Below are 27,273 nucleotides of genomic sequence, written 5' to 3'. Positions count from 1 at the left end.
GGTTTGGAAGGGACCTCAGGAGATCATCTAGTCCAACCCTCTGCTCAAAGCAGGACCAATCCTTAGACAGATTTTTACCCCAGTTCCCTAAATGGCACCCTCAAGGATTGAACTCACAACCCTGAGTTTAGCAGGCCAATGCTCAAACCGCATGTAACTCAGCTAAGTGTGTCCCGGTCTGTGGATATATGTGTAAGTGCAATATTTGGATGGGGTTTGCAGCTTGTTCCAGCATCACAGTGTGAGAGGGAGCCCAGGTTGGTAAGACAGAGGGCTCAGCAATACCCCAGTTCCAGGTTGCATCCTAGGGAACCCGTCACAAGTAGGTAACTAGGATCTGTTCAAAGATACCTTCTGAGAATCAGAAACTACATGTAAATAATCATATACCACATTCCTAATGCGAATATCCCTTAGAATTAAGAATACATCATATATTTTTGGACTGAACACTGAAGACTCCTTTAGGAGTATAGAAAAGTTTAAAAAATTACTGAAAAAGCAACAACAAAACATCACCCCCTTCACGCTTTCTCAAAAGCTAGTAAGGACAACAACTAGGATGCTGTAAATTGAATCCCACCAGAAATTGCATGCCAACACTGATGTTTCATAGAGGCATAACAACAAACTGGAAAACTACAATAGTGGATGGTCAAAGGGAGGACTAAGGACATATAAATACTAGGTAATATTTGTCTGCCATCTGCCTGCAGAACTGAACAGAAGGTCAGCCCCTCAGTCTGCCAATTTCTAGCTATTCAACAGATCTCTGTAAAATGATTCAAGTATTATGGCAGATAGGTGCCATAAAAATACAATTAACTTTTATTATTTAATCTTTTCACTCTAGTTTAGTCATCAATTTTTGCTAGAATTGGCTTTCTTCTTAATTGAAGTTTAATTTAATGGGTTTCCTATCACATGGTAAGCTTCCTAACGTAAATTCTTTCCCTCGTCCCAAACAAGTAATAACCTACCAGTATAAAATGACCACCACCATATGGTCAATAAATACTATTTTAAGACGATTTTAAAAATAAAACTGTAATCTAAAAGGGGATTCATTTAAGCAATTTAGAGTACACGTAGTTTATAAAAACTTAAGTGTATGACAAAACTATACACTGCATTTAGGAAGATACACTGAAAACTGGTGCAATATATAAATAATTCCTTTTACCTGTTCAATTGCTTGGGCTTTCTGTTGCTCCAATAATTTTTCTGTCTCTTTTTCTGCTTTGAGTGATGCTGCAGACGTGGTTTTCAGAGACATAAAATCTAAGGTCATCCATTCATCCCTCTGTAATAATACAAACAGTTTCATCCAAAACAAAATAATAGCCAGACTCGGTAAACACCCATTTTCTGTAACAAAAATATACAGCTCAGGTATAAATCAAACTCACAAAATTACTGGTATCATCTGATATTTATAATATATGGTGTAGATTTTACAGTAGTTTCTAGCTTTCAAAACATTTTTGCATGCAAAACAAATATTCTTAAGACTTCATTCATGAAATTCATTTACATATGCCGACTTTTACAGCTTTTCTTCGTAATTCCAGGTGTATAGTCTAGACATGATTTATTTACGAGCAAGCACACTAGTAAATATGTGGGTGCATACAAATTCATTAGAGTAAATATGAGATTAGGAATGTCGTTCTTCACTGAACATTGTATGTTTTGTACATCATTTTGCCAGATCGCTTTACGTGCCACCTTACTCCAAAACCGTTGAAAAATTAATGATTCTTACTGCATTTGGCTTCATGATCTCTTTGGTCTAATTTAGCAGGCACAAAATCTGCAACTAATCATAGGGTGCAGTTGATAGCTCCCAGACACCTAGGTACCCAAACATGCCCATAAATCCAGTAATTAAACACTTAACTTCTATTAAATGTGTCAACAAATGTAGGTACAAAACCACATTTACAAATGCCAGATTGAGGCCATTTTAAATATAAGGGCTATGATCCCAAGAAAAAAAGTAGATTAAATAAACCATGATATAGGGCAATATACCACACTCAAACAGGTAAAGGCATATTTTCCTCCCCTCCCATAGATCACACATCATCTAGAACAAATAAAATGTTTGTGAAGCATGAAAAGAAAGCAGTAAAATGCACATTGAAAATGACTAATTAACCAAAATCAAAATGTTAGGCACATCCATGTGTATTCTAACAAAAAGAATGGAATTCTGATGCCATTCTAGAACAATGAAAAAATAGTGTTCATTGTGATCCTTAATCTTCAAGGCTTGAAGCGCCAATCTGAATGGCTGCCACTATGTTATGTCATGTCTCTCATTTACAACCAATGCTGCTGCTAGATGATGCATCTGAGACAATTTCACATATATGAAATGGAAGATATCCCACTTCCTAAAGGAGATTTGGGCTAAGGAGGAGGAACAAAAAGTGGGGTTATCTACAAAACCTCATCAGTTTACCATGGTGAATGAGGATAATAAAGGGGACACGGTAATACCAAGGTACAAAATATATAGAATGACCGAGAAAGTTGTGCTGGTGGGGCAGTGGCACTGGATGTGCAAGAAAGCATAGAGTCAATTAAAGTAAAAATCTTAAATGAATCAAACTGTACCAGAGAATCTCTATGGCTAGAAATTCCCTGCTTTAACAATAAGAGTATAAGCAGTAGGAATACACTACCAACATAATGATGACAGTGATTGTGAAATGCTCAGGGAGACTGGAGAGGCTACAAAGGATTTCAACTATCCTCATTAACTGGGTACATCTCACCTCAGGATAGGATGCAGAGATAATATTTCTAGACACATTAATAACTGCTTCTTGGAGCAGCTTGTCCTGGAGCCCTCAAGGGAGAAGCAATTCTTGATTTAGTTCTAAGTGGCGCACAGCCTCTGGTTCAAGAGGTGAATATAGCTGCATCACTCGGTAAAAGCAACCATAATGCAATTCAATTTCACATCCTTATAGGGGGGGAAATGTCAAAGAAACCCATCACAGTTGCACACAACTTTTAAAAGGGGAACTACACACAAACAAGGAAGCTAGTTAAATTAAATTTAAAAGGAACAGTCATAAGGGTAAAATGTCTCCAAACTGCATGAAGACTACTTAAAAACACCATAACAGAGGCTCAAGCTAAATCTATGCCCCAAATTAAAAAACAGCAGAGGACCAAAAAATACCACCACTGCTAAACAGCAGAGGAAAAGAGGCAGTCAGAGGTAAAAAGGCATCCTTTAAAAATTGGAAGTCAAACCCTAGTGAGGAAAAAGGAGAGGACCATAAAAAACTCTGGCAAGTCTAGTGCAAAAGTAATAAGGCAGACCAAAAAAGAATCTGAAGAGCAACTTAGGGTATGTCTACACTACAAGAGTAGTTCGATTTAACTTAGGTCGAATTTGTGGATTCGACCTGATGAATTCGAATTTGTGTATCCACACTAAAGACACTAATTCGACTTTGTGAGTCCACACTAACGGGGCAAGCGTCGACATTGGAAGCGGTGCATTCTGGGCAGCTATCCCACAGTTCCCGCAGTCCCCGCTTCCCATTGGAATGCTGGGTAGAGCCCCCAATGCCTTCTGGGGGAAAAATGTGTCGAGGGTGGTTTTGGGTAACTGTCGTCATTCAACCGTCACTCCCGCCCTCTCTCCTTGAAAGCACCGGCGGGAACTCTGTTCGTGCACTTTTCTGGTCAGTGACAGTGCGGACGCCACAGCACTGCGAGCATGGAGCCCGCTGCAATCATCGCTGCACTTATGGCCGTTGTCAACTCCTCGCACCTTATCGAACACCTCTTCCACAGTCAGCTGCTGAGAAATCGGGCGAGGAGGCTCCGGCAGCGCGGTGAGGACATGAACTGTGAGAGTGGCACAGACCTCTCACAAAGCACGGGATCCCGCGCCGCGGAGATCATGGTGGCAATGGGTCACGTTCATGCTATGGGACGGCGATTCTGGGCCCGGGAAACAAGCACGGACTGGTGGGACCGCATAATGCTGCAGGTCTGGGATGAATCACAGTGGCTGCGAAACTTCAGGATGCGTAAGGGCACTTTCCTTGAACTGTGTGACTTGCTGGCCCCTGCCCTGAAGCGCCAGGACACCCGGAAGCGAGCAGCCCTGAGTGTGCAGAAGCGAGTGGCCATAGCCCTCTGGAAACTTGCAACGCCAGACAGCTACCGGTCAGTAACGAACCACTTTGGCGTGGGCAAATCTACCGTGGGGGTTGCTGTAATGCAAGTAGCCCACGCAATCATTGACCTACTGCTCTCAAAGGTGGTGACCCTGGGAAACGTCCAGGTCGTCATAGATGGCTTCGCCGCGATGGGATTCCCAAACTGCGGTGGGGCTATAGATGGCACTCACATCCCTATCCTGGGACCGGCCCACCAGGCCAGCCAGTATATTAACCGAAAGGGCTACTTTTCAATGGTGCTGCAAGCACTGGTGGACCATAGGGGACGTTTTACCAACATCTACGTCGGGTGGCCGGGCAAGGTTCATGACGCGCGTGTGTTCAGGAACTCTGGTCTGTTTAGACGCCTGCAGGAAGGTAGTTTCTTCCCGGACTACAAAGTAAGTGTTGGGGATGTGGAGATGCCTACAGTGATCCTTGGGGACCCAGGCTACCCGCTAATGCCCTGGCTCATGAAGCCCTATACAGGCGCCCTGGACAGTGACAAGGAGCTCTTCAACTACCGGCTGAGCAAGTGCAGAATGGTGGTGGAGTGTGCTTTCGGACGTCTCAAGGGGAGATGGAGGAGCTTACTGACTCGCTCGGATCTCAGCGAAACCAATATCCCCATTGTTATTGCAGCTTGCTGTGCGCTCCACAATCTCTGTGAGAGCAAGGGGGAGACCTTTATGGCGGGATGGGAGGTTGAGGCAAATCGCATGGCTGCTGATTACGCTCAGCCAGACACCCGTGCGATTAGAAGAGCCCAGCGGGAAGCGCTGTGCATCCGGGAGGCTTTGAAAGCTAGGTTCCTCAGAGAGCAGGGTAACCTATGACTGTCCAGTCTCTTTACAGAGAAGCTGAACCTGCCCCTGTTTCAGTTACTATTGACTTTTTTCAGCGGTTACATACCCCGTTCACCAGGTTTCCCCCCTTCCAACAGACGTTTAAAAATAAAGTTATTGAAACATTTTTAATTAACAAAGTTTTCTTTACTAACGAATTCTCGTTCAAGGGTTCCAACAGGGACGCAGACTGTGGTGGGTACGGTGTGCAGTGATGTACAGACCGCTTCTACACTCGAGGACTGACAGGCTCCTGCTCCTACAGCTGTCTCTGGGGGGAGGACAGTTACCGGAGGGTGTGCAGGAAGGGGTGGGTTTGCAGGAAGGGGTGAGGGGTGTGTGGGAAGGGTGAGTAGGTGTGGGGGGATGATGGCTCTGGCTGGGGCTCAGGGCATCGGAGAGGTTCATGGCTAGGGTGGAAGGGCATGGTAAGGGCAGCCTGCCTTGCCATTTGTGGATGCCAGGCGCTCGGACCCTGGGGCAACATACACCTCCCAGACTGACCTGGGGCAGCAGACTCCTCGCAGAGTGACCCGGGTGCCTAGTGACTGCACTCTGTGTGTGACCTGCTGTTGATCCTGCCCCCATGTCTGTACCCTGTTAATGGTGGCTGTCCTATGCAATTAACAAACCCCTCCCCCCCCTTCACACAAAGTCTTCTGCAAAGAAACATGACGGAAACAGTAATGAACAGCAAACTATTTTTAATACTCAACTACACAGTTGGGGGATGAAACTGGGATTTGGGATCGGGTGAGCCAGGAAGGCAAGCAATTCTCATACTTTAGGGAATGAGAGCTGTTTGGTACATGAGCGCTCTGCTGGGGTGGAGTGACAGTTTTCATGGCCCCTAGCGCCCCTCCTTCTTGTGATTTTGGGTGAGGGGGGGACAGGACTTTGTGGTGGGAGAGGGCGGTTGCAGATACAGTTCAGGGGGGCTCTCTGCTCCTGCCTGCGGTCCTGCACAACATCCACAAGGCGCTGGAGCGTGTCCGTTTGCTCCCTCATTAGTCCAAGCAGCGTTTGAGTCGCCTGCTGGTCTTCCTGCCGCCACCTGTCCTCCCGTTCGCTGTGTGAGCGCTGCTGCTGAGAGAGGGTCTCCCTCCACTGGCTCTGCTGGGCCGCCTCGGCTCTGGAGCAGGCCATCAGTTCAGCGAACATCTCGTCCCGAGTCTTTTTCTTTCGCCGCCTAATCTGCCCCAGCCTCTGTGAGGGGGATGCTGGGGCAGTTCGGGAAAGAGCCGCAGCTGTGTGATGGGAAAAAGGAAGTGATTTCCTTCCAAAGATACATGTTTGCGAACACTGAACACAGTCTACTCAGTTTCTGTGAACAAGACCATACAGGGCACCTAATCTCATGTGCTCTCAGGACAAGTTCGAATTTTCGGCATTCGCTTTCATTGCCTGGGGTCTTGCACTGGAGAGCGGACAAGCGGGGCAGGACAGCAGAATCCGTGTAGCAGCCAGGCCTGGTAAGCCGTAAACTTTAGGCTGCTTAACAGTTAATGGATAGCAGTGCCCTCCTGCTGCAGGCAATCTAGAAAGAATAAAGTCTGACCCTGTTCCAGCCCCTCACGGCTGTCCACGGGAAAGATCCCTGTATGCTTTTCCTCTGCAGCCTACAACACGTGGCTGTTAAGCGACGGTCATTGTTATGCAAAGGAAAAGTCAGGCATTCACAATAGTAACATTAAAGTAATTCCCCTAATTAGATGCAGCAGTCGCCGAGCGAGATCACCCTGAAGCGGGTCTCCAGGAGAAACAGAGAGCGAATGCTGCGTGAATCCCTGCACAGACCAGGGCCCTATGCTGCCATGCTGGTCGAGGCGATGCTCCCATTATAGTTCAGGATGGCCTGGCGCGGAAGAGTGTGCTTCCACGGAGCACCCAACAAGGCACCTCTCCCCAGGAACCTCCTGCGGAGGCTTTTCGAGTACCTCTCAGAGAGCTTCGTACAACTGTCCCAAGAGGATTTCTGTTCGATCCCTATATGCATTGACCTTCTTTTTATATAGTTTTTATTCCTGTTTTGTTAAAAAATAAATGTTTACATGTTTATAGCACTTACCGACTGATCCTTCCCCTGATTCGGAGTCCGGGTTAACGGCCGGGGAGGGTTGGTAGGGGATCTCTGTGAGGGTGATAAAGAAATCCTGGCTGTCGGGGAAAGCAGTATTGTAACCGCTGTCGCCTGCCTCGTCCTCCACAAACCCTTCCTCATCTTCCCCATCGGCGAACATCGCCGAGAAACTGCCCCTCGACACTATCCCATCCTCAGAGTCCACGGTCACTGGTGGGGCAGTGGTGGCAGACCCACCGAGAATGGCATGCAGTGCCTCGTAGAAGCGGCATGTCTGGGGCTGGGCTCCGGAGCGTCCGTTTGCCGCTTTGATTTTTTGGTAGCCTTGTCTCAGGTCCTTGATTTTCACGCGGCACTGCGTTGCATCCCGGCTGTATCCTCTGAGTGCCATGGCTTTGGAGACCTTCTCGTAGGTCTTTGCATTCCGTTTTTTGGAGCGCAGCTCCGAAAGCACAGACTCATCGCCCCACACAGCGATCAGATCCAAGACTTCCCGGTCAGTCCATGCTGGGGCCCTCTTTCTACTCTGAGATTGCATGGACTCCTCTGCTGGAGAGCTCTGCATCGCTGCCAGTGCTGCTGAGCTCGCCACGACGTCCACACAGGAAATGAGATTGAAACTGGCCAGACAGGAAAAGGAATTCAAATTTTCCCGGTGCTTTTCCTGTATGGCTGATCAGAACATCTGAGCTCGGACTGCTGTCCAGAGCGTCAACAGAGTGGTGCAGTGTGGGATAGCTCCCGGAGCTAGTAAGTTCGATTTGCATCCACACCTAGCCTAATTCGACATAGCCATGTCGAATTTAGCGCTACTCCCCTCGTCGGGGTGGAGTACCGAATTCGAACTAAAGAGCCCTCTAGGTCGAATTAAATGGCTTCCTGGTGTGGACGGGTGCACGGTTAATTCGAATTAACGCTGCTAAATTCGAATTAAAGTCCTAGTGTAGACCAGCCTAAGTAAAGACAAAAACTAAAAGCAATTTTTTTTAAGTACATCAGAAGCAGGAAGACCATCAAGCAGCCACTGGGACACTGGATGACTGAGAAGCTAAAAGAATATTCAAGGAAGATAAGGATATTGCAGAGAAGCTAAATGAATTCTTTGCATCGGTCTTCACTGCAGAGGATGTGGGGCACATCCAGAGCGTCCCTACCTATGGTGGTGCCCTATGCAGCCTGAGCACCTGCACCCCCCTTGCGGGGGGGAGCGGCTGCTCCACTGGGGGGCTGGCTCGGCCCCTCCACGGGGGTGGTGTCTGCGCTCAAGGGCTGCAGGGACGCGGGGGCAGGAGCTGTGAGGAGCAGCAGCAGGGCAGGGAGGCCCAGTGCAGCGCAGGGGATTAGCAGTGGGTCTGTCGCCGGCAGCAGGAGTTGGGCCTGCTCCTCCCCCACACTCACCAGTGGCAGTGGGAAGCAGAGCAGCCCGGCCCCAGCCCACTCCACTCCCCCAGCTCCCAGCCCTGTCGCTTGGGAAGGGGGCTTGGAGGAAGGGGTCAGGCCCGCCCCCGCACTCACCAGTGGCAGCGGCAGGAAGCAGAGCAATGCGGTTGGGAGCTGATGGAATGGGCTGGGGCCTGGTCGCTCAGCCTCCTGCCACCACCACTGGTGAATGTCGGGGGCGGGCCCGACCCCTTCTGACAGCTCCAGTACCCCTGTTAATCCCACGGGCTGTGTTGTTCAGGGGAGGGGGCTTTGGGGAAGAGGTGGAATGGCAGCGGGACGGGGGCAGAACAGGGGCAGGAAGAGGTCGGGTGGGGCGGAGCGGGGTGGGAGCTTGGGGGAAGGGTTCGAATGGGGGCAGGGCGGGGGTGGAGATGGGGGGCTGGCTGGGGGATGAGGCTGGGCTGCTGGAGCCAGCGCCGCTTACACAGCATGCAGCTGCCTAGGGCACCACGAAACTTGGTGCCCCAAATTACGTGGTGTCCTATGCGGCTGCGTATTCTGTGTATGCCTAAGGATGGCCCTGGGCACATCCCTACATCAGAGCCATTCTTTTCAGGTGACAAATCTGAGGACCTGTCCCAGGTTGATGTGTCCATAGAGGAGGTTATGGAACAAATTGATAAATTAAATAGTAACAAGTCACCAGAATGAGATGGTATTCACACAGGAGTTCTGAAGAAACTCAAATATAAACTACAGAACTACCAATTGTAGTATGTAATCAATTGCTGAAACAAGCCTCTATACCAGATAACTGGAATGTGGCTAACATAACGCCTATTTTTAAAAAAGGCCCCAGAGATGATCCTGGCTATTACAGGTCAGTGAACCTAACTTCAGTGCCGGGCAAATTGATAGAAACTATAGTAAAGAACAAAATTATCAGATACAGACACGATTTTTGGCAAAGCATCAACATAGTTTTTGTCAACAGAAATTATGTCTCAATCTATTAGACTTCTTTGAGGGCATCAACAAGCATGGGGCTAAGGGTGATTCACTTGATATTGTGCACATGGATTTTCAGAAAGCCTTTAACAAGGTCCCTCACCAAAGGTGCTTAAGGAAACTAAACAGTTACAAGATAAGAGGGAAGGTCCTCTCATGGATCAGTAACCGGTTAAAAGATAGGAAATAAAAGGAGGAATAAATGGTCCGTTTTCACAGTAAAGAGAGATAAATAGCAGGGTCACCATAGGATCTGTAGTGGGACCAGTGCTCCTCAACAAAGAATCATAGAACTGGAAGAAACCTTGAGAGGTCATCTAGTCCAGTTCCCTGCAATCAAGGCAGGACTAAGTATTATCTAGACCATCCCTGACAGGTGTTTGTCCAACCTGCTCTTAAAAATCCCCAATGATGGAGATTCTACAACCTCCCTAGGAAATTTATTCCAGTGCTTAACCACTCTGACAGTTAGGAAGTTTTTCGTAATGTCCAACCTAAACCTCCCTTGCTGCAATTTAAGCCCATTACTTCTCGTCCTTTCCTCAGAGGTTAAGAAAAACAATTTTTCTCTCTCTTCATTGTAACAACCTTTTATATATTTGAAAACTGTTATCATGTCCCCTCTCAGTCTTCTCTTCTCCAGACTAAACAAACCCAATTTTTTCAAGCTTCCCTCATAGGTCATGTTTTCTAGACCTTTAATCATTTTTGTTGCTCTTCTCTGGACTTTCTCCAATTTGTCCACATCTTTCCTGAAATGTGGCACGCAGAACTGGACACAATACTCCAGTTGAGGCCTAATCAGTGCGGAGTATAGCAGAAGAATTACTTCTTGTGTCTTGCTTCCAATACTCCTGCTAATACATCCCAGAATGATGTTTGCTTTTTTTGCAACAGCGTTACACTGTTGACTCATATTTAGCTTGTGATCCACTGTGACCCCCAGATCCCTTTCCGCCGTACTCTTTCCTAGGCAGTCATTTCCCATTTTGTATATGTGCAACTGATTGTTCCTTCCTAAGTGGAGTACTTTGCATTTGTCCTTACTGAATTTCATCCTATTTACTTCATAACATTTCTCCAGTTTGTCCAGATCATTTTGAATTTTAATCCTACCCTCCAAAGCACTTTCAACCCCTCCCAGCTTGGTATCATCCGCAAACTTTATAAGTGTATTCTCTATGCCATTATCTAAATCACTGATGAAGATATTGAACAGACCCGGACCCAGAATCAATCCCTGCGGAACCCCACTTGTTATGCCCTTCCAGCATGACTGCGAATCACTGATAACTACTGTCTGGGAACAATTTTCCAACCAGTTATGCACCCACCTTATAGTAGCTCCATCTAGGTTGCATTTCCCTAGTTTGTTTATGAGCAGGTCATGCGAGACAGTATCAAAAGCCTTACTAAAGTCAATATATACCACACCTACCACTTCTCCCCATCCACAAAACTTGTTACCCTGTCAAAGAAAGCTGTCAGGTTGGTTTGATACCAACACTAACATATTCATAAATGTTCTGGAAAAAGGAGTAAACAGTGAGATGGCAAAGTCTGCAGATGTTACACAATTACTGGTTTGGACAGCAGTCATATCCAAAGCTGACTGCAAATAGTTACAAAGAGATCTCACACTACTGGGTGACAAAATGGCAGGTGACAATGCACATTGGAAAACATAATCCCAACTATAAATATAAAATGCTGGGGTCTAAATGAGCTCTCATCATTCAAGAAAGATCTTGGAGTCATTGTGAATAGTTCCCTGAAAACATCCACTCAATGTGCAGTGGCAGTCAAAAAATCTAATAATGTTAGGAACGATTAGGAAAGGGATAGATACTAAAACAGAAAACATCATAATGCCACTATATAAATCCATAGTACGCCCACATCTTGAATACTGAATGCAGTTCTGGTCACCCCATATCGTAAAAGATATTAGAATCAGAAAGGGTGCAGAGAAAGGATACAAAAATTATTAAGTATCAGAGGGGTAGCCATGTTAGTCTGGATCTGTAAAAGCAACAAAGAGTCCTGTGGCACCTTATAGACTAACAGACGTATTGGAGCATGAGCTTTCGTGGGTCAATACCCACTTCGTCGGATGCATGTGGTGGTTATTAAGGTTATGGAAACAGCTTCCACATGAGGAAAGATTAAAAAGATTGGGATTATTCATTTTAGAAGGAAAGATGACTGGGGAGGGGGTGAATGATAGATGTCTATAAAATCACAAATGTTGTGGAGAAAGTGAATAAGGAAGTATTATTTTCCCTTCACATAACACAAGAACTAAAGATCACCCAGTGAAATTAATAAGCAGTAAATATAAGAAGTACTGCTTCACACAACCACAGTCAACCTGTGGATCTCGTTGCCAGGGGATGTTATGAAGGCCATAAGTATAACTGGGTTCAAAAGAATTAGACAAGTTCATGGAGGATAGGTCCAGCAATGGCTATTAGTCAATATGGTCAGAGATGCAACCCTGCACTCTGGGTGTCCTTAAACCTCTGACGGCTAGAAGCTGGGACTAGACTACAGGGGATAGGTCACTCAATAATTGCCCTGTTCTGTTCATTCGCTTTGAAGCATCTGGTACTGGCCACTGTCAGAAGACAGGATACTGGGTTAGATGGTCTGGTCTGATCCACTATGGCCACTTATGGTGTAAATTATCCTCCCCAAAAAACAAAAGGCTTGAAGAACTCAATGCTCATAGGGAGTACAAATGCCCATGAGCTACAAAAGGGTTGTTTCTGAACTTTTATCCTGCTATTTTCAGCAATCAATAAAGGGCATTTCTCTGATTCAGAGCGGCTTTTTGCTTCCCTTGACCAGATTCGCTTCATAAAGTCAGTCCCCTGGAAGCCAGAACCATATTCAGAATTAAGAAACTTATGACCATTTTTAGGTCATTAAAATGTGCTGGGGAAAATATGTCCATTTGCTAATCTCGAAGGAGTCTACCAAAGGGGGAAAAAATCCTCAAATATCACACGTTAACTCCTCATATAAAGTGTATAGTCTAATTGTGGACAGCCAAGTACCAGTCAACCAATTCACAGACCAACGAGTGTTTGGACAAGGAAGAAATTACCTTGAAGCAAAAGCTATCGGTAGAGATCCAAAAACAGTTTTTTACAGCCTCCTCAGTTTAGACTACATTCAACAATCTACATTTTAAAGCCAGAGATGTGCCATTCAGGAAAGTTTCTGTAAGTTTACCTATATTGCCTTTAGGCCTGACCTGTCAGAAAAGAGAAGGAGAAATCTGAAAAGCAGCAATGCTCAAAGAGACTTGGGTGCAACAATGGACAGTAATTATATAGGAGTTTGCAATTCAACCTGGCAGAAAAAAAATCAATGTAATTTTGGACAACAGACACAGGGACATCACATCACAGAGCAGGGGGTATATGGCTGTAAGGTGACTGCACTTCGAGTAAAGCATTCAAATCCAGATCTTTGATCACCAGATACGTTGGAGGGAGATTAAGAGAAGCTTACTTATGAGAACATATATACAAGGGAAGCTACTTCTCTTTCTAACTGCACTGAGGTGGAAAAAAAAGATGGGGGACATGGAGGATGCTACCCCAAAAACTTCCCTGTACAATGGTTTGACTGGATAAACAGAGACCTAGTCTGGTTTGCACACCCTCACCAAAAGAGGAGCACTTCTTTGTTTTCTCTCAGCATTCTTCAATTTGATGATCTTAAAGGACCCAGCCCACTGTTGGTGTTACAATCATGGTATTACTAATAAAAACCTCTTGAAAGAAGGTTTAACTATACAGAGGGGAAAATTAGATTAGGGAAAGTGCTGGAAGCAAGGAGACCAGCCTTACTGGTCCTTGGCTGTTCCAAAATTCACCCTCCTAAGACTATGCGGGCCTAACACACACACACAGTAATTCACATGTGTGCCAAATACAATTGGACTAGACTTGCTTTCAGTAGGGCTAAATAACAGTTCAGCCTGAATCATTTCAATCTGCACTAGTTTAGTGCCATCGTGGTCTCCACTACCATAGTTAAGAGAGTCCTACTCTTACTGTCCTACAGTACGTCAGTGGCCTTTCAAAAATCCCACAGAATCTACTCTATTCTAGGGTCTACATTAGCATCATGGGATAGGTAACCAAAACTGAACTGAGAGGATTAAAACATACATCAACATAAAAGTAGAAAAGACACACTTAACAGTGTGTGCTTAAACCAGTGCAATCACACTGCTTCAGTTAGGGACAGTTCAATTCTCCAGATGACACATTTGTGAGGTGTAGAGCATAGCTAAGAATATAGCAGGAGCCTTGATGCAACCTGTCTTGCTGGTCAAACATTCTGCTGTTTCTTTAGTCACTGTACCTCTTCGAGCACCATGTACCCAAAAAGTCATTGAAGATTGACTTGATTTATGCAGAGAAATTAACAGGGTTAGTCAAGATTTTAATCTGACTTTATTAAGAAAACCAGGCTAAATCACTAAGTGCTTTGGCATATGATGAAAAAAACTGATGCTAGGCAACATAATTGTAAAACCTGGTTAGATGCTTGATAAAACAGGAAAAAATGCCCAATTAACAAAATCTTTACATTTACCTAAATATATATAATATTTACATTTTAAGTAGCTATTGATCAAAGAATTTACAATGAACTATAGAGCAAATGTAGCCACACTTTACACTATGCCTAAATGATTTTACCTTTCCATAATTACCAGGCTACTCACCTGAACTGCAGGATTTTCTGTAGTATCTGACTGCTCCTTCTTGACTTTCCAAGCCTTTTCTGTGCAAATTGATTGTGATATAGTTGATTCAACCCATTCAACTGAAGAATCCTAAGAATAAGTGTTTGAATAATTTAGAAAAATTCAAAAGCACTGTATTTTACAGAATGACCAAACCTTAAAGCACTGTTATAAACTGAGGACACACTATTACTAAGAAAATTTTACAAAGAAAATGCCATTTGATGTGATCTCATCAAAATAGCATGTCAGTCTCTCCCAATCCCACATCAACTGTTTATTAATATTGTATTGTCATGCAAAGAAAACTCAATGGCCATTTGCCAGAGAGTTGAAACTGTCCTGCTGATACTTTGAAACAAACAAAAAATATGTACAATTAAAATGTCTAAATTAGCGACAAAATAAAAAAAAGAACATTTTATTAAGCTTTACTGGTACAACAGTGGGGTTTAAATTAAAAATGTAATAATTTACATCATCTCTTTATATTTTAATTGTATCTCATTCCCACCCAACCCACCACCCAATATATATGCATCTCTCTCTAAGAGGAAGACCAGTTTCCTGGTATGCTGCGATGTTATACTCGTAACAAACCGCTCTCTGCTGATCAGACATTCCCTGTTATTTATAGAAACCTGACATGAGAATAAAAGATTTAGTATCAAAGGTATCAGCGTCAGAAGGGTGCTGCATCTTGGGACTCTCTGATGTAATCTGCAGCTTTGGATGCTTCCCACAGGAAACATGGGACCAATCTGTGATTTTGGTTATTTCCCACAGGTAAGCAAGTCAAAAACACAGTTCACTTAGCTGTGTTCCTGCAGAAAAACCTTTTTCTACTGAACCTTCCTATGCATCTGGAAGAAAGGGTAATCTTCAAGAAGACAACAATAAAGCTACTGTGCTTGCACACAAATGCTACATTTAAAACTGGGGACTTCAAAACACGTAGCAAATACTCAGAAAATCCAGTCAGAACAGGATTTCCTGCTGGCCTGTTTACTCCATTTGACAAAAAATGAAAAACGAGAGGGCCAGGAAGCAGTGCCATGATTTCCAAGCAAGTCTGTGACTGCTAAAAATAAAATGGGAACCCACTGGCCTCTAACTGGAAGAGAAAGCATTACAGAAGCATTAAAGAAACTGAAAAAAAATGGCATCTTTAAATTAATAAAATACCAGCAAGATATCATGTAGCACTGTCTTTAGGAAAAGGAAAATATGCCTCAATATTAGTGGCAACTTCTTTCCAAAAAGGCAGGTTAAAAGTGATTTGTTTGGTTTGTTTGTTTTTAAACATTCTTTCAAGAGAATATTTCAAATGTATTACTTACTGAAGAGCTATCACTTGAATCACCATTTTTTTCAAATTTTTGGTTTTTGCTTTTCTTCTTTTCCTTCTTAAGTTTTCTTGAGTGTTTATCTTTTTTCTTCTTTTTCTTTACAGAATGTTCCTATATAAGCAAACATTTATAAATGACCTCAAAACAAATCACATAGAAAAAAAAGATAGACCATTAATAAAATTACATAGAAAAAAAATCTAGCTAATTCTAAACCATCAAAAGTGTGCACTTATCGGACCATAACTGCATATTCTTATTTTTAGTTCTTTTACTGTGGTTTTTTAATTTGAGGTATACATTTAAGTTGGGCCTCTATTACGGTGTCTTTGAAAAGTGCCCATGCAGCTTGCAGGGATTTCACTCTAGTCACTGTACCTTTTAATTTCTATTTAACTAACCCCCTCATTTTTGCATAGTTCCCCTTTCTGAAGTTAAATGCCACAGTGTTGGGCTCTTGAGGTGTTCTTCCAACCACAGGAATGTTAAAAGTTATTATATTATGGTCACTATTTCCAAGTGGTCCTGTTATAGTTACCTCTTGGACCAGATCCTGCGCTCCACTCAGGACTAAATCAAGAACTGCCTCTCCCTTTGTGGGTTCACGTACCAGCTGCTCCATGAAGCAGTCATTTAAAGTATCAAGAAATTTTGTCTCTGCATTTCGTCCTGAGGTGACATGTTCCCAGTCAATATGGGGATAACTGAAATCCCTCACTATTATTGAGTTCTTAATTTTGATAGCCTCTCTAATCTCCCTTAGCATTTAATCATCACTATCACTGTCCTGTCAGGTGGTCGATCACAGACCCCTAATGTTATATTCTTATTAGAGCATGAAATTACTATCCACAGAGATTCTATGGAGATTCTCTTGTGAATCCTTGCATCCATACAGGTCTGCACCTTTTTTAAATAGGTGCACAATATTCTGGACAGGTATCTCATGGTGCAATCTTCCACTGCCAGGTTCCATCACATGGAGATTTTTCTCGCAGCTCATTCATTATAGGATGCCTTCCAGAACATACTGAAATTCTTGGATTTGGGGTCAAAAAAATCAAATCCCATGATTCCTCTCCTGGCATCCCATAATTCATCTGCATTTTGCAGGCCAGCACCATTTTCAAACTGCTGCCAGGAGAAAACTGCAGCCGAGTGTTGTGATCCTGACCTGGCCTGAGCTGATTATGATTAATACAAACAAGCTTCTCCACATGTTTTGGCAGTTATGAGGCCAGCTGGCTTTGGCTGGTTTGGGAGATAGCCATGGTGATGCCATGGCAATGCAGAAAGAGTATGAAATCAAGCAGTTTCTTCTGCAGGACTCTTTCTTGGAGAGGCTTCACTCAGTGCAATGCTCCTTCTGGGTTCAGCAAACTAGCACAGGCTGGTGGGAAAGAACAGTGATGCCGACCTGGGATGACCAGCAGTGAGGGCAGAACTTCAGAACAACAAAGGCCACTTCCCTAAAAATCTGTCAAGCTCACACTGAAACTGCAGTGATGGAATACCAAAATGAGTGCTCCCCTCAGCATGGACAAGCACATGGCCATCGCCATCTGAAAGCCACCTCCCCCAGTTACTGCTAGTCAGTAGCTAACCAGTTTGGTGTTGGTAGATCCGCTGTCAGGGCTGTTCTCATGGAGGTGTGCACTGCTATTGATAGGGTGTGTTGGGCTAGTTCATAAAGCTTGGCAATGCATAGAAGGTGTTTCATGGATTTAGCTGAGCGCATCTACAACTGGTCAAGGAAACGGATAGGGATGCATTGTTCAGTATAGTGAATGGAAAATGAATGTACTGTAACCCAGGAAATGAATGAAATTTTTTGTATAAACATTTTATTAGGATTATATTGGGGGAAACTGAATTTCATTGAAATTTCCCAGCCGAGTTTTTCATAATAAAAACCTTTATTGAGTCAATGTAACAGTGCAAACTTAAAACCAGTGGAACTATGATGACAGAACACACAAAGTGCTAAGTCTTCACATCTGTACCAATGGGCTCACAAGTGTGTAAGAGTGAAGGGTGAAAATTGTTACCTTTATTCTGAGGGATGGAGTGTTGTGGGAAGGGACTATCTTGATGCAAAGAAAAGATATGAAGAATAGTAAGAAGCCAATATGGCTGCATCAAGAGCTTTTTAATTATCTGAAAATCAAAAAGGAATCCTACAAAAAGTAGAAATATGGGCAAACTGCTAAGTACAAAACAATAGCACAAGCATGTAGGGACAAAGTCAGAGAGGCTAAAGCATAAAATGAGTTACAGCTAGCAAGGGACATAAGGCAGAAAGAAGAGGTTCTATAAATACATTAGGAGCAAGAGAAAGATGAAGTAAAGTGTAGGCCCACTAGTTAGTGAAGAAGGAGAAGTCATAAACAGATAACATAAAAAAGGCTGAGGTGCTGAATGCCAATTTGGCTTCAGTCTTCACTAAAAGGGCTAATTGTGACTACATACTAAACACAAAATATTAACCACAAGGGGGAATTCATCCTAAGGTTCTGGTACTAGCTGAAGCAATCTCAGAACCGTTAGCAATAATATTTGAGAATTCATGGAGGATGGGTGTAGTCACAGAGGATCAGAGAAGGGCAACATGGTATCTATCTTTAAAAAGGGGAGCAAAGAGGATGCAGGGAATTAATTATACACCAATCAGCCTAACGTGATACTTAGAAAGATTCTGGAACAAATTAATAAATCATCAATTTGTAAGCACCTTGAAAATAATAGAGTGAAAAGTCATAGCCAGCTGGATTTGTCAAGAACAAATCATGCCAAACCAACCTAGTTGGTGTGACAGGGCTACTTGCCTAGAGAACGGGAGGAAAGCTGCAGATGTGATTTATCTTGATTTTACTAAGGCTTTTGACACAGTCCCACATGACAGTCTCATAAGCAACTTAGGGAAGTGTTGTCTAGATGAAATTACTATAAAGTGGGTGCACAAATGGTTGAAAGACCACACTCAAAGAGTTATCAATAGTTCACTGTCTAACTGGGAGAACGTATCTAGTGACGTCCTGCAGTGGGTCTGTCCTGGATCCGGTACTATTCAATATTTCTTGAATAAAGAGTGGAGAGTATGCTTATAAAATTTGCGGATGACACCTAGCTGGAAGGGGTTGCAAGCACTGTGAAGGACATAGTTAGACTTCAAAATGGCCTTGATAAATTGGAGAATTGGTCTGAAATCAACAAGATTAAATTCAATCAACATAGGTATAAAATACTACACTTAGAAAGGAAACATCAAAAGCACAACTACAAAATGGAGAATAACTGGCTAGGTCAGTGGTTCTCAACCAGGGGTGAGCGTATCCCTGGGTGTACGCAGAGATCATCCAGAAGATACATCAGCTCATCTAGGTATTTGCCTAGTTTTACAACAGGCTACATAAAAACCACCAGTGAAGTCAGTACAAACTACAATTTCATACAATGACTTGTTTTATACTGCTCTATATACTATAAGCTGAAATGTCAGTACAATATTTATATTCTAATTGTTTTATTTTATAATTATATGAGAAAAATGAGAAAGTAAGCAATTTTTCAGTAATAGTGTACTGTGATCTCTGTTTTTGTGTCTCATTTTGTAAGCAGGTTTTTAAGTGAGGTGAAACTTGGAATTCGCTAGACAAATCAGACTCCTGAAAGGTGTACAGTAGTGGGGAAAGGTTGAGAACCACTGGAGTAAGCAGTAAGACTGCTGAAAAAGATCTGGGGGTTATACTGAATTATAAATTAAATATGAGTAAACAATGTGATGCAGTTGTGAAAAAGGTGACTATTCTGGGCCTTATTAACAGGAGTGCCTTATATAAGCCACGGGAGGTAATTGTCCCACTCTACTCAGAACTGGTGAGGCCTCAGCTAGAGTAGTGTCCAGTTCTGGTGCCACACTTTAGGAAAGACATGGACAAACTGGAGAGAGTCCGGAAGAGAACAAAAAAGGATAAAAGGTTTAGAAAACCTCTCGAGAAAAGGTTTAAAGAACTGGGCATGTTTAGTCTTGAGAAAAGACAGCTGAAGAGGGGAGCAGATTTATCTTCAAATGTATTAAGGGCTGTTATAAGAGAACAGTGATCACTTGTTCTCCATATCCACTGCAGGCAGGACAAGAAGTAATGGTCTTAATCTGAAGCAAGGAGATTTAGGTTAGATATTGGGAAAAACTTTCTGACTATAAGAGTAGTTAAATAATAGAATAGGTTACACAAAGAGTTTGTGAATTCCCCTTCATAGGAGACTTTTAATAACGAGTTAAACACACACCTGTGAGTGATGATCTAGGTATACTTGATCCTGCTCAGCACAGAGGGATGGACTAGATTACTTCTCCAGGTCCCTTCCAGCCCTACATTTCTATGTTTCTACAATCTTTATGGTATTTTGAAATATCTCTGTAGCCTAATTTTGACAATTTACCTCACAAAACGTAAAGGTAGCTAAAAGTGATCAAACTAAAAGGCAATGTACTTTTTCTATTGCTTCCTCTCTTTCTCGCTCGGCCATTACAATAAACATACCTGCCATGCAATGTTTGATTTTTAGCCTCAGCATTGCTACCATCTCAAGTGTGGGAGTGGCAGCAGTCACCAGGAGGAAATGGGATAGTGAAGTGGCACAGTAAGCAGGATAAGAAGGCAGAACATTTGGTCAATGGTTGTGGGATTTGATACTTTAGGGAAATAAACCCTTTAGAGCCTAAAGTCTCCATTGCAGACGTAATCCTGAGCACACTACGAGAGGTGGGGGAGAAGCTGAGCCGTCAGTGAGAGGCTCTGCCCAGCCACCACCCAGAACTAAGTTGTCTAAACCAGCGCCGCTTCCCGCAGCTCCCATTGGCTGGGAACGGTTAACCGCGGCCACTGGGAGCTGCAGGCGGCCGTGCCTGTGGATGGTTGATGTAAACAAACTGTCTCACGGCCCACCAGCGAATTACCCTGACAGGCCGCAAGTTGCCCACCACTGGTCCACACAAACCTTAACCTGAAAAAAAGCTCATTTCAGAAATAAGCTATTTTGTTTCCAAAGTGGATTAATTAATGTGGGAGAAGACACCAGATAATTTAAAAAAACTTGTGTATAGATGCAAGACAGTTTATCCTGAAATAACCTGATAGTCTAAAAAACCCTTTCCCATGTAGACAAGGCCTTTTACACTCACCTGTTCGGTCTTGCCAAACACAAGACAAATAAATCTTCTACTAAGGACTTGTCTATACCGTGTGTCAGTCCATATCAGTTAGACTGTAAATTCTAATGAGCACCAGCACATTGCATGCTAACCTGCCCATGTGGATCTGACTGGAGCGCGCTAAAAGTTCCCTACTATGCATTAACATAGTCCCATTTCAAACAGTACTACATTAACACACACTTTTAGTGCACGCCAGTAGAGTCTACACAGCCAGTTAGTGAGTGACATGCTAATACGCATTAGAATTTATACCCCAGCTGGTATGGACTAACACACTGTATAGACAAGCCCTCACTGTTTACAGCACCCAACACAGTGAGGCCCAAAATACTAATGGGCCTCTCCAGATACTATATTAACAACTATTAACTCAGAGAGAACATAAGTGAAAGGCTCCATATCCCCATTACTAGATTCACAGATTCCAAGGCCAGAAAGGATCACTGTGATCATCTAACCTACCTTCTCTATAAAACAGGCCATAGAACTTCCCCCCCAAATAATTCCTGTTTGAACTAGGGCATATCTTCTAGAAAAACGTCCAATTTTAATTTTAAAATTGCCAATGATAGAGAATCCACCACAACCTTTGGTAAATTGTTCCAGCAGTTAATTACCATCACTGTTAAAAATGTATGCCTTATTTCCTGTCTGAATTTGCCTAGCTTCAGCTTCCAGCCATTGGATCTTGTTTTACCTTTGTCTGCTAGACTGAAGACCATGTTGTGACGGTGCCCCAAGAAGCACTTAAGGGACAATGGATCTTGGAAGGCTCCAATCCACATAAGAAGTCTATATGAGAACGTTCAAGGTGGCAGGTAAACAATGGCTGCTGCCTCTAAAAACTGAGTCATGCATAGACATGTGACTTGCCCATGTGACTCCAAAACTCCATCTTGGAGCTGGACTTTGCATAGGAGAGAGGAGAGGGTCTCCACCTGCAAGAGAAAGTCTATTCAAGCCAGTGGGAGACTCCTCCATTTTGTTTTCAGCTGGCTAAAGAGATAGCCTCTCCTCCCCCAAGGATACCTGAAAGAAACTGGAACAAAGGAAAGTAACTACAGGGGGTGTGAGTGATTGCTGGACCCAGACTAGAAGGAGACTCGTCTGTAAAAGGTAGCTTACTGGAATTCCTCTAAGGGTGAGGTTTTTATCTGTACTCAGTTTTCTTACTGAATTAGACTCAGACTTGTGTGTTTTATTTTATTTTACTTGGTAATTCACTTTGTTCTGTCTGCTATTACTTGGAACCACTTAAATCCTACTTTCTGCATTTAATAAAATCACTTTTACGTATTAACCCAGAGTATGTATTAATACCTGGGGGGGAGGGACAGCAGTGCATATCTCTCTTATCAGTGTTATAGAGGGCGAACAATTTATGAGTTTGCCCTGTATAAGCTTTATACAGGGTAAAATGGATTTATTTGGGGTTTGGACTCCATTGGGAGTTGGGTATCTGAGTGTTAAAGACAGGAACACTTCTTAAGTTGCTTTCAGTTAAGTCTGCAGCTTTGGGGCACATACTTCAGACCCTAGGTCTGTGTTGGAGCAGACTTTATGGAAATGGCGTGTCTGACTCAACAAGACGAGGTGCTGGAATCATAAGCTGGCAGGGAAAGCAAGGGCAGAAGTAGTTTTTGGCAGATCAGTTGGCAGTTCCCAAGCGGGTTTCTGTGATCCAACCCGTCACACCCATTACCAAATATTTGTTCCCCACGTAGACTGTGACCATGTCACCCCTTAACCTTCTCTTGGGTAAACTAAATAGATTGAGCTCCTTGAGACTATCACTATAAGGCCTGTTTTTAATCCTTTAATGATTCTCAGGGCTCTTCTCTAAATCCTCTCCAATTTATTAACAAATTATTTTCCTTTTCAAATGCCTAAAAATTAAACCTCATTGTTGTATAGCCCACTAAGAACTCCAGGTGACTTATGTCTCTGCTGCCATTTTTACATGGTAGAAATTAGATGTAAAGCTCAGCTAAAGCAATACGTCTACTTTTGTACAATCAAAACAAAGGAATTCTGATATATATTTCCATTTAGTTTTTACCAAGGTTGCTTTTGAGTTCTGTGGCATTCAAGGAGTATTTTCTACATCAGTTTAAGTAACTGAATCTTTCAGTTTACTTCAAGATAATGGAAAGCTAGCATGAAATTCAATGATTTACTGCTCCATCACCTTTTCCAGCTCTTCCACACGTTTGTTCACATCAGGAAGCATCCACGTATCCTCACCTCGCAGCCGCTTTAGCTCTTTGTGTCTCTCGTCCTTCTCATAATCAGCTTTGGCCTAATATGAAAAAGAGGGAAAAGAAACAAATGGATTCTGGAGGTGTGGATGCAAATGATGATGCTGAAGCTCTCAGGTTGCAATCTGTCTGGATTTTAACCAGGTGGTCGCACTTCTGAGAACAATTTCACTTTATTTTGAAGATAGCAGTACAAAATATTGATTGATGATATACTAATGGTAAATGCAACTAAAGACTACCCTATACCTAGTACCATTTCCAATGTGCTATAGCTTTGCAGTTGTGCCAGCACTAATCCCAACCTATTTACACAAATAATAGAGCTACACTAACTTGTTTTCCCTCTGAAAATGTTTCTATTACCAGCCTCCATTAATTTTACATGTGTTATGATTGATTTGACTTTCTGACTTTCTATTCTTACTTACTGCATCTTTCAAAGGCCCCAGCAAGTAGCTTTGGGCAATTACTCTTCTACTCCAAAGGATGGCTCATGTGGGAATTAGTTTAAAGAGATGGAGCTGTTGAGAGAGAATTCTCAATGGTGGGCCCTCAGTTTTGGAATTCACTTCCACCAGGTCCAAAACAGCCCAGATCTGTTGAACTGTAGGACACACTGCAAAACTCCCTCTTTTTACCCCAGGCTTCTGGGAAGCAGAGGGCTATTACTAATGGCTGGGGTAGGTTTTTCTCCTTGGTTTTTGAAACGTTGCTGGGTTTACTTTTGTTTTTTATTCTGGAGATTTTAACATATGGCAAAGGTACTTGTACCTGTGAATAGATTTTTTTGAATTATATAAATCTAAATTAATAAATTAGTAGCTAATTAAATCACTGAGCCCTCTCCTACAATTGGCTCTCATTTTAAATAAAAGCAAAAGGTCCAATTCATTTTAGAAGTGCAAATGTTCCTTAAACATATTCAACGTATAATTAAGATGAATCACAGATTTTTATGATGATGACATACCCTAAATATGCCAAACTGAAAGCAAAATGCTATATAAAAGCATTTAACTAGAGTAGAATGCCATATTACACTATACTGTGGCAACTGCATTGTGCAAAGTTGCTTACTTCCTAAGAAAAATGTCAAATATGTTTTCAACTAGATATGATTTAATACTAATCTGAGCACAGATGATAACCTAAATCATAACACATAAGCCACCCTTTTTCAGCTTTTCATTATAAGTCGTAACCATAGCAAACTGCAAAGAGAAACCTTTCAAGTCTGACCTTCAGTATTTAATACTTGTTTTGTGGAAAAATTATAAAGCAAAGTCAGGTTTCACTTTTTTGGTCTTGAACCTTTTTTTAGTGAGAGATGTTTTCATCATTAAACCACTAGATTTTATATTAGTGTAATAAGGATGGATGGCCAAGGTATTTCAGGGGAATAGGGAGGACTTTGAATTGGTCATCTTTTTGCTTCAGACTATTAACTTCACTCAGTTATTCATTTTCTGTGAAGTACCATTAGTTAAAGATGTCACTATTATAAGCCTTCCTTATCTATTTTTTCTCCTCTTGGCTAGTTTCCCTTTGACAGAACCCAAAAGAAAAAAAATGCAATGTTGCTAATTCCCACTGTTTTATCACAAGTCTAATAATATTTGGGGGTTTCTGAATGCCCCAGCTCCTGGAATCCTGTGATTAAATGAGAATCTCTACTTCCATTTAAAAAAGTTTCTAACCCTTATGATTGCAGATAAAAGCTTTAAAATATGATCCAAATGCACCAAAAAGGTGCAAAAAACAGAAGGCAACCATGACCAAAAATTCTTATTTTTAAAAAAACACATAAAGCCAATTTAATGATTTTTGAACACTTGGGGTTGGCAATACTGGAAATGACAAAAATAATTAGAAATTAAATAAGAAAGTTAAAGGAAATAGGACCAAAGTGTATGTCTGTGCCCAACTCAATCACCAAAGCAGATAATCCACAAGAGAGAAACTCTGCCCTTTATTTTCTTGAACAACTCTCTTCCACAGCCCAGGAAGTGAATATCATAATTCTGCAATAAACACTAAATCATTCTGGATATGTGGATTCCTCTAATCTTGAAATCTCTGGCACAAACTCTGATAATTATGAATTAAAGTCTTCAAAAATTACAATTTTAAAACTTTCCTAGAGTCAAAGTGGCAAACAGTTTGAGCACTGTCAAGACAGTATTTTAGGGCTTTAACAAGTTCTTCTCAGAAGGCTTAGAACAAAATTAGGGCACAACAGGGGCCATTCACAAGATTTAGAGAAACATGGGTGAGTTTCTATGGCCTATGTTACATATATGTCAGACTAATTGATCATTAAGGTTCACTGTCCAGAATCAAACTGGGAGACAAAGGGTTCCCGCCATATGCAAAAGCTATTTAAGGAAGGGGAGTGACTTCATCGTGGCTTTTCTTCATTGACGCCCAGCCCAAAGGAGACGCTTGGAAACACCTCAGAAACAAGAACTGAACTGGGGCAGAAGGGTTGAACCCAGGCTAGAGGAATTTCTAGCCTGTGAAAGGTATATCTGACATTTTAAGCTGCAAGCAAGTGCAGCTTGCCCTCAAGAATATCTGCAAACTGCCTAAACAACGATTAAGGTGAAAATTTGCTGCTCATACCTAATTTCTTTAGTATATTAATCTTAGATTGCGTTTCTTTTTTATTTCCTAGGTAATCTGCTTTGATCTGTTTGCTATGCCTTAGAATCACTTAAAATCTACCTTTTCTAGTTAATAAACTTGTTTTTGTTTTGTCTAAAACCAGTGTGTGGAAATCAAAACTCGGGGCAGAAAGCTGTTGCATATCTTCCTCCACATTGGGGGAGGAGGTCAATTTACAGCAGCGCAAGATGGCATAATTTTGGGTTTACCCTTCAAAGGAGGGTGTGCACTTGAGTAACTGGGCAGTTCCTTTGCTGAGCCTTCCCATGCAGAACTGATCTCAGCATCTGTGTGAAGCTGTAGCTGGGTGTGTCCCTACCTGTATGTGTGCTGGAAGGGGCTTGAGGGCCTGTCACAGCAGTAGAGTGAAAACAGAACCCAGGCTGGTGGGTCAGGCAGGCTCAGTGGTAGCACAGTTCCAGGTGGCACCCCAAGGTGGAGGGGGGAACCTGTCACACCTAGATATCAAGCAATATTTCACACTTCTTAATGGACAGTGGATTCTATAATGTCATATTAAGATTAAAGTTCAGTGCTACAGTAGATATTTTAGGGGGGAGGGATAGCTCAGTGGTTTGAGCATTGGCCTGCTAAACCCAGGGTTGTGAGTTCAGACCTTGAGGGGACCATTTGGGGATCTGGGCCAAAAATCTGACTGGGGTCTGGTCCTGCTTTGAGCAGGGGGTTGGACTAAATGACCTCCTGAGGACCCTTCCAACCCTATGAAACTGACACATTTTTAAACTGACATCAGAAAATTGCCTTTCAGAACTTTTTAATAAAACAGCAAGTGTTATAGGCTTTTACATCAGAAACTCAACCTTCTCCATTTCACCTTTTACCAATTATTTAAACACCACCACAGATAATGCTAACAAGCTTCAAACTTAACAACTATTTATTCTTCCCTTGGTCTATTTCCCACATTCTGACATTTTCACCAGCTATATTTATGACCTGTGAACAACTACTTCTAAATTTTAGTTTATTTTTACCATTGAGACAATTTATGAATATATGAAATTTCAAGGGCACAAAGGATCAACATAGATTGCACACATTCATAATCAAGAAATATACTGAGTATATAAACCAGAAGACTTTCACCACTGTTTAAAATCAAGTACTGATTTATCATTGGGTATTTCTTCCTAAACATCAGTGCACCAGTGGTCGCTAAAGAGAGATGCCCACTTTTACACCAAACAGCCAATTTCCATCAAAAATACAAAATAAGAAACACTGTAATTGAATGGTTTCAGAGTAGCAGCTGTGTTAGTCTCTATCCGCAAAAAGAACAGGAGTACTTGTGGCACCTGAGAGACTAACAAATTTATTTCAGCATAAGCTTTCGTGGGCTACAGCTCACTTCTTCGGATGCATAGAATGGAACACACAGACAGAAGATATTTATTATACATACAGAGAACATGAAAAGGTGGAATTATGCATTTCAACTGAAAATATATAGGTAGCTTAAAAAATCTAGATTCCTACTGTCTTCTCC

The 27,273-nt window shown here is 42.4% G+C and overlaps 1 protein-coding gene across 2 annotated transcripts in view; it reads right to left on the bottom strand.

Moving 5' to 3' along the window:
• Positions 1-27,273, bottom strand: part of CWF19L2 (CWF19 like cell cycle control factor 2) — a 164,409-nt gene that overhangs the window by 123,411 nt on the left and 13,725 nt on the right. For both annotated transcript variants that reach the window (XM_045018576.1, XM_045018566.1), the window contains exons 2-5: positions 23,030-23,140; positions 15,615-15,734; positions 14,254-14,364; positions 1,184-1,303 (exon numbers count right to left, since the gene is read on the bottom strand). In XM_045018576.1, coding sequence (XP_044874511.1) covers positions 1,184-1,303; positions 14,254-14,364; positions 15,615-15,734; positions 23,030-23,140 — 462 coding nt within the window. The remainder of the gene's footprint in view (positions 1-1,183; positions 1,304-14,253; positions 14,365-15,614; positions 15,735-23,029; positions 23,141-27,273) is intronic.

Source organism: Mauremys mutica, chromosome 1 (genome assembly GCF_020497125.1).
Source record: "Mauremys mutica isolate MM-2020 ecotype Southern chromosome 1, ASM2049712v1, whole genome shotgun sequence".
Taxonomy (NCBI): domain Eukaryota; kingdom Metazoa; phylum Chordata; order Testudines; family Geoemydidae; genus Mauremys; species Mauremys mutica.
The sequence above is the reverse complement of the archived record's forward strand: the minus strand, read 5'-3'. Positions and strand labels throughout refer to the sequence as shown.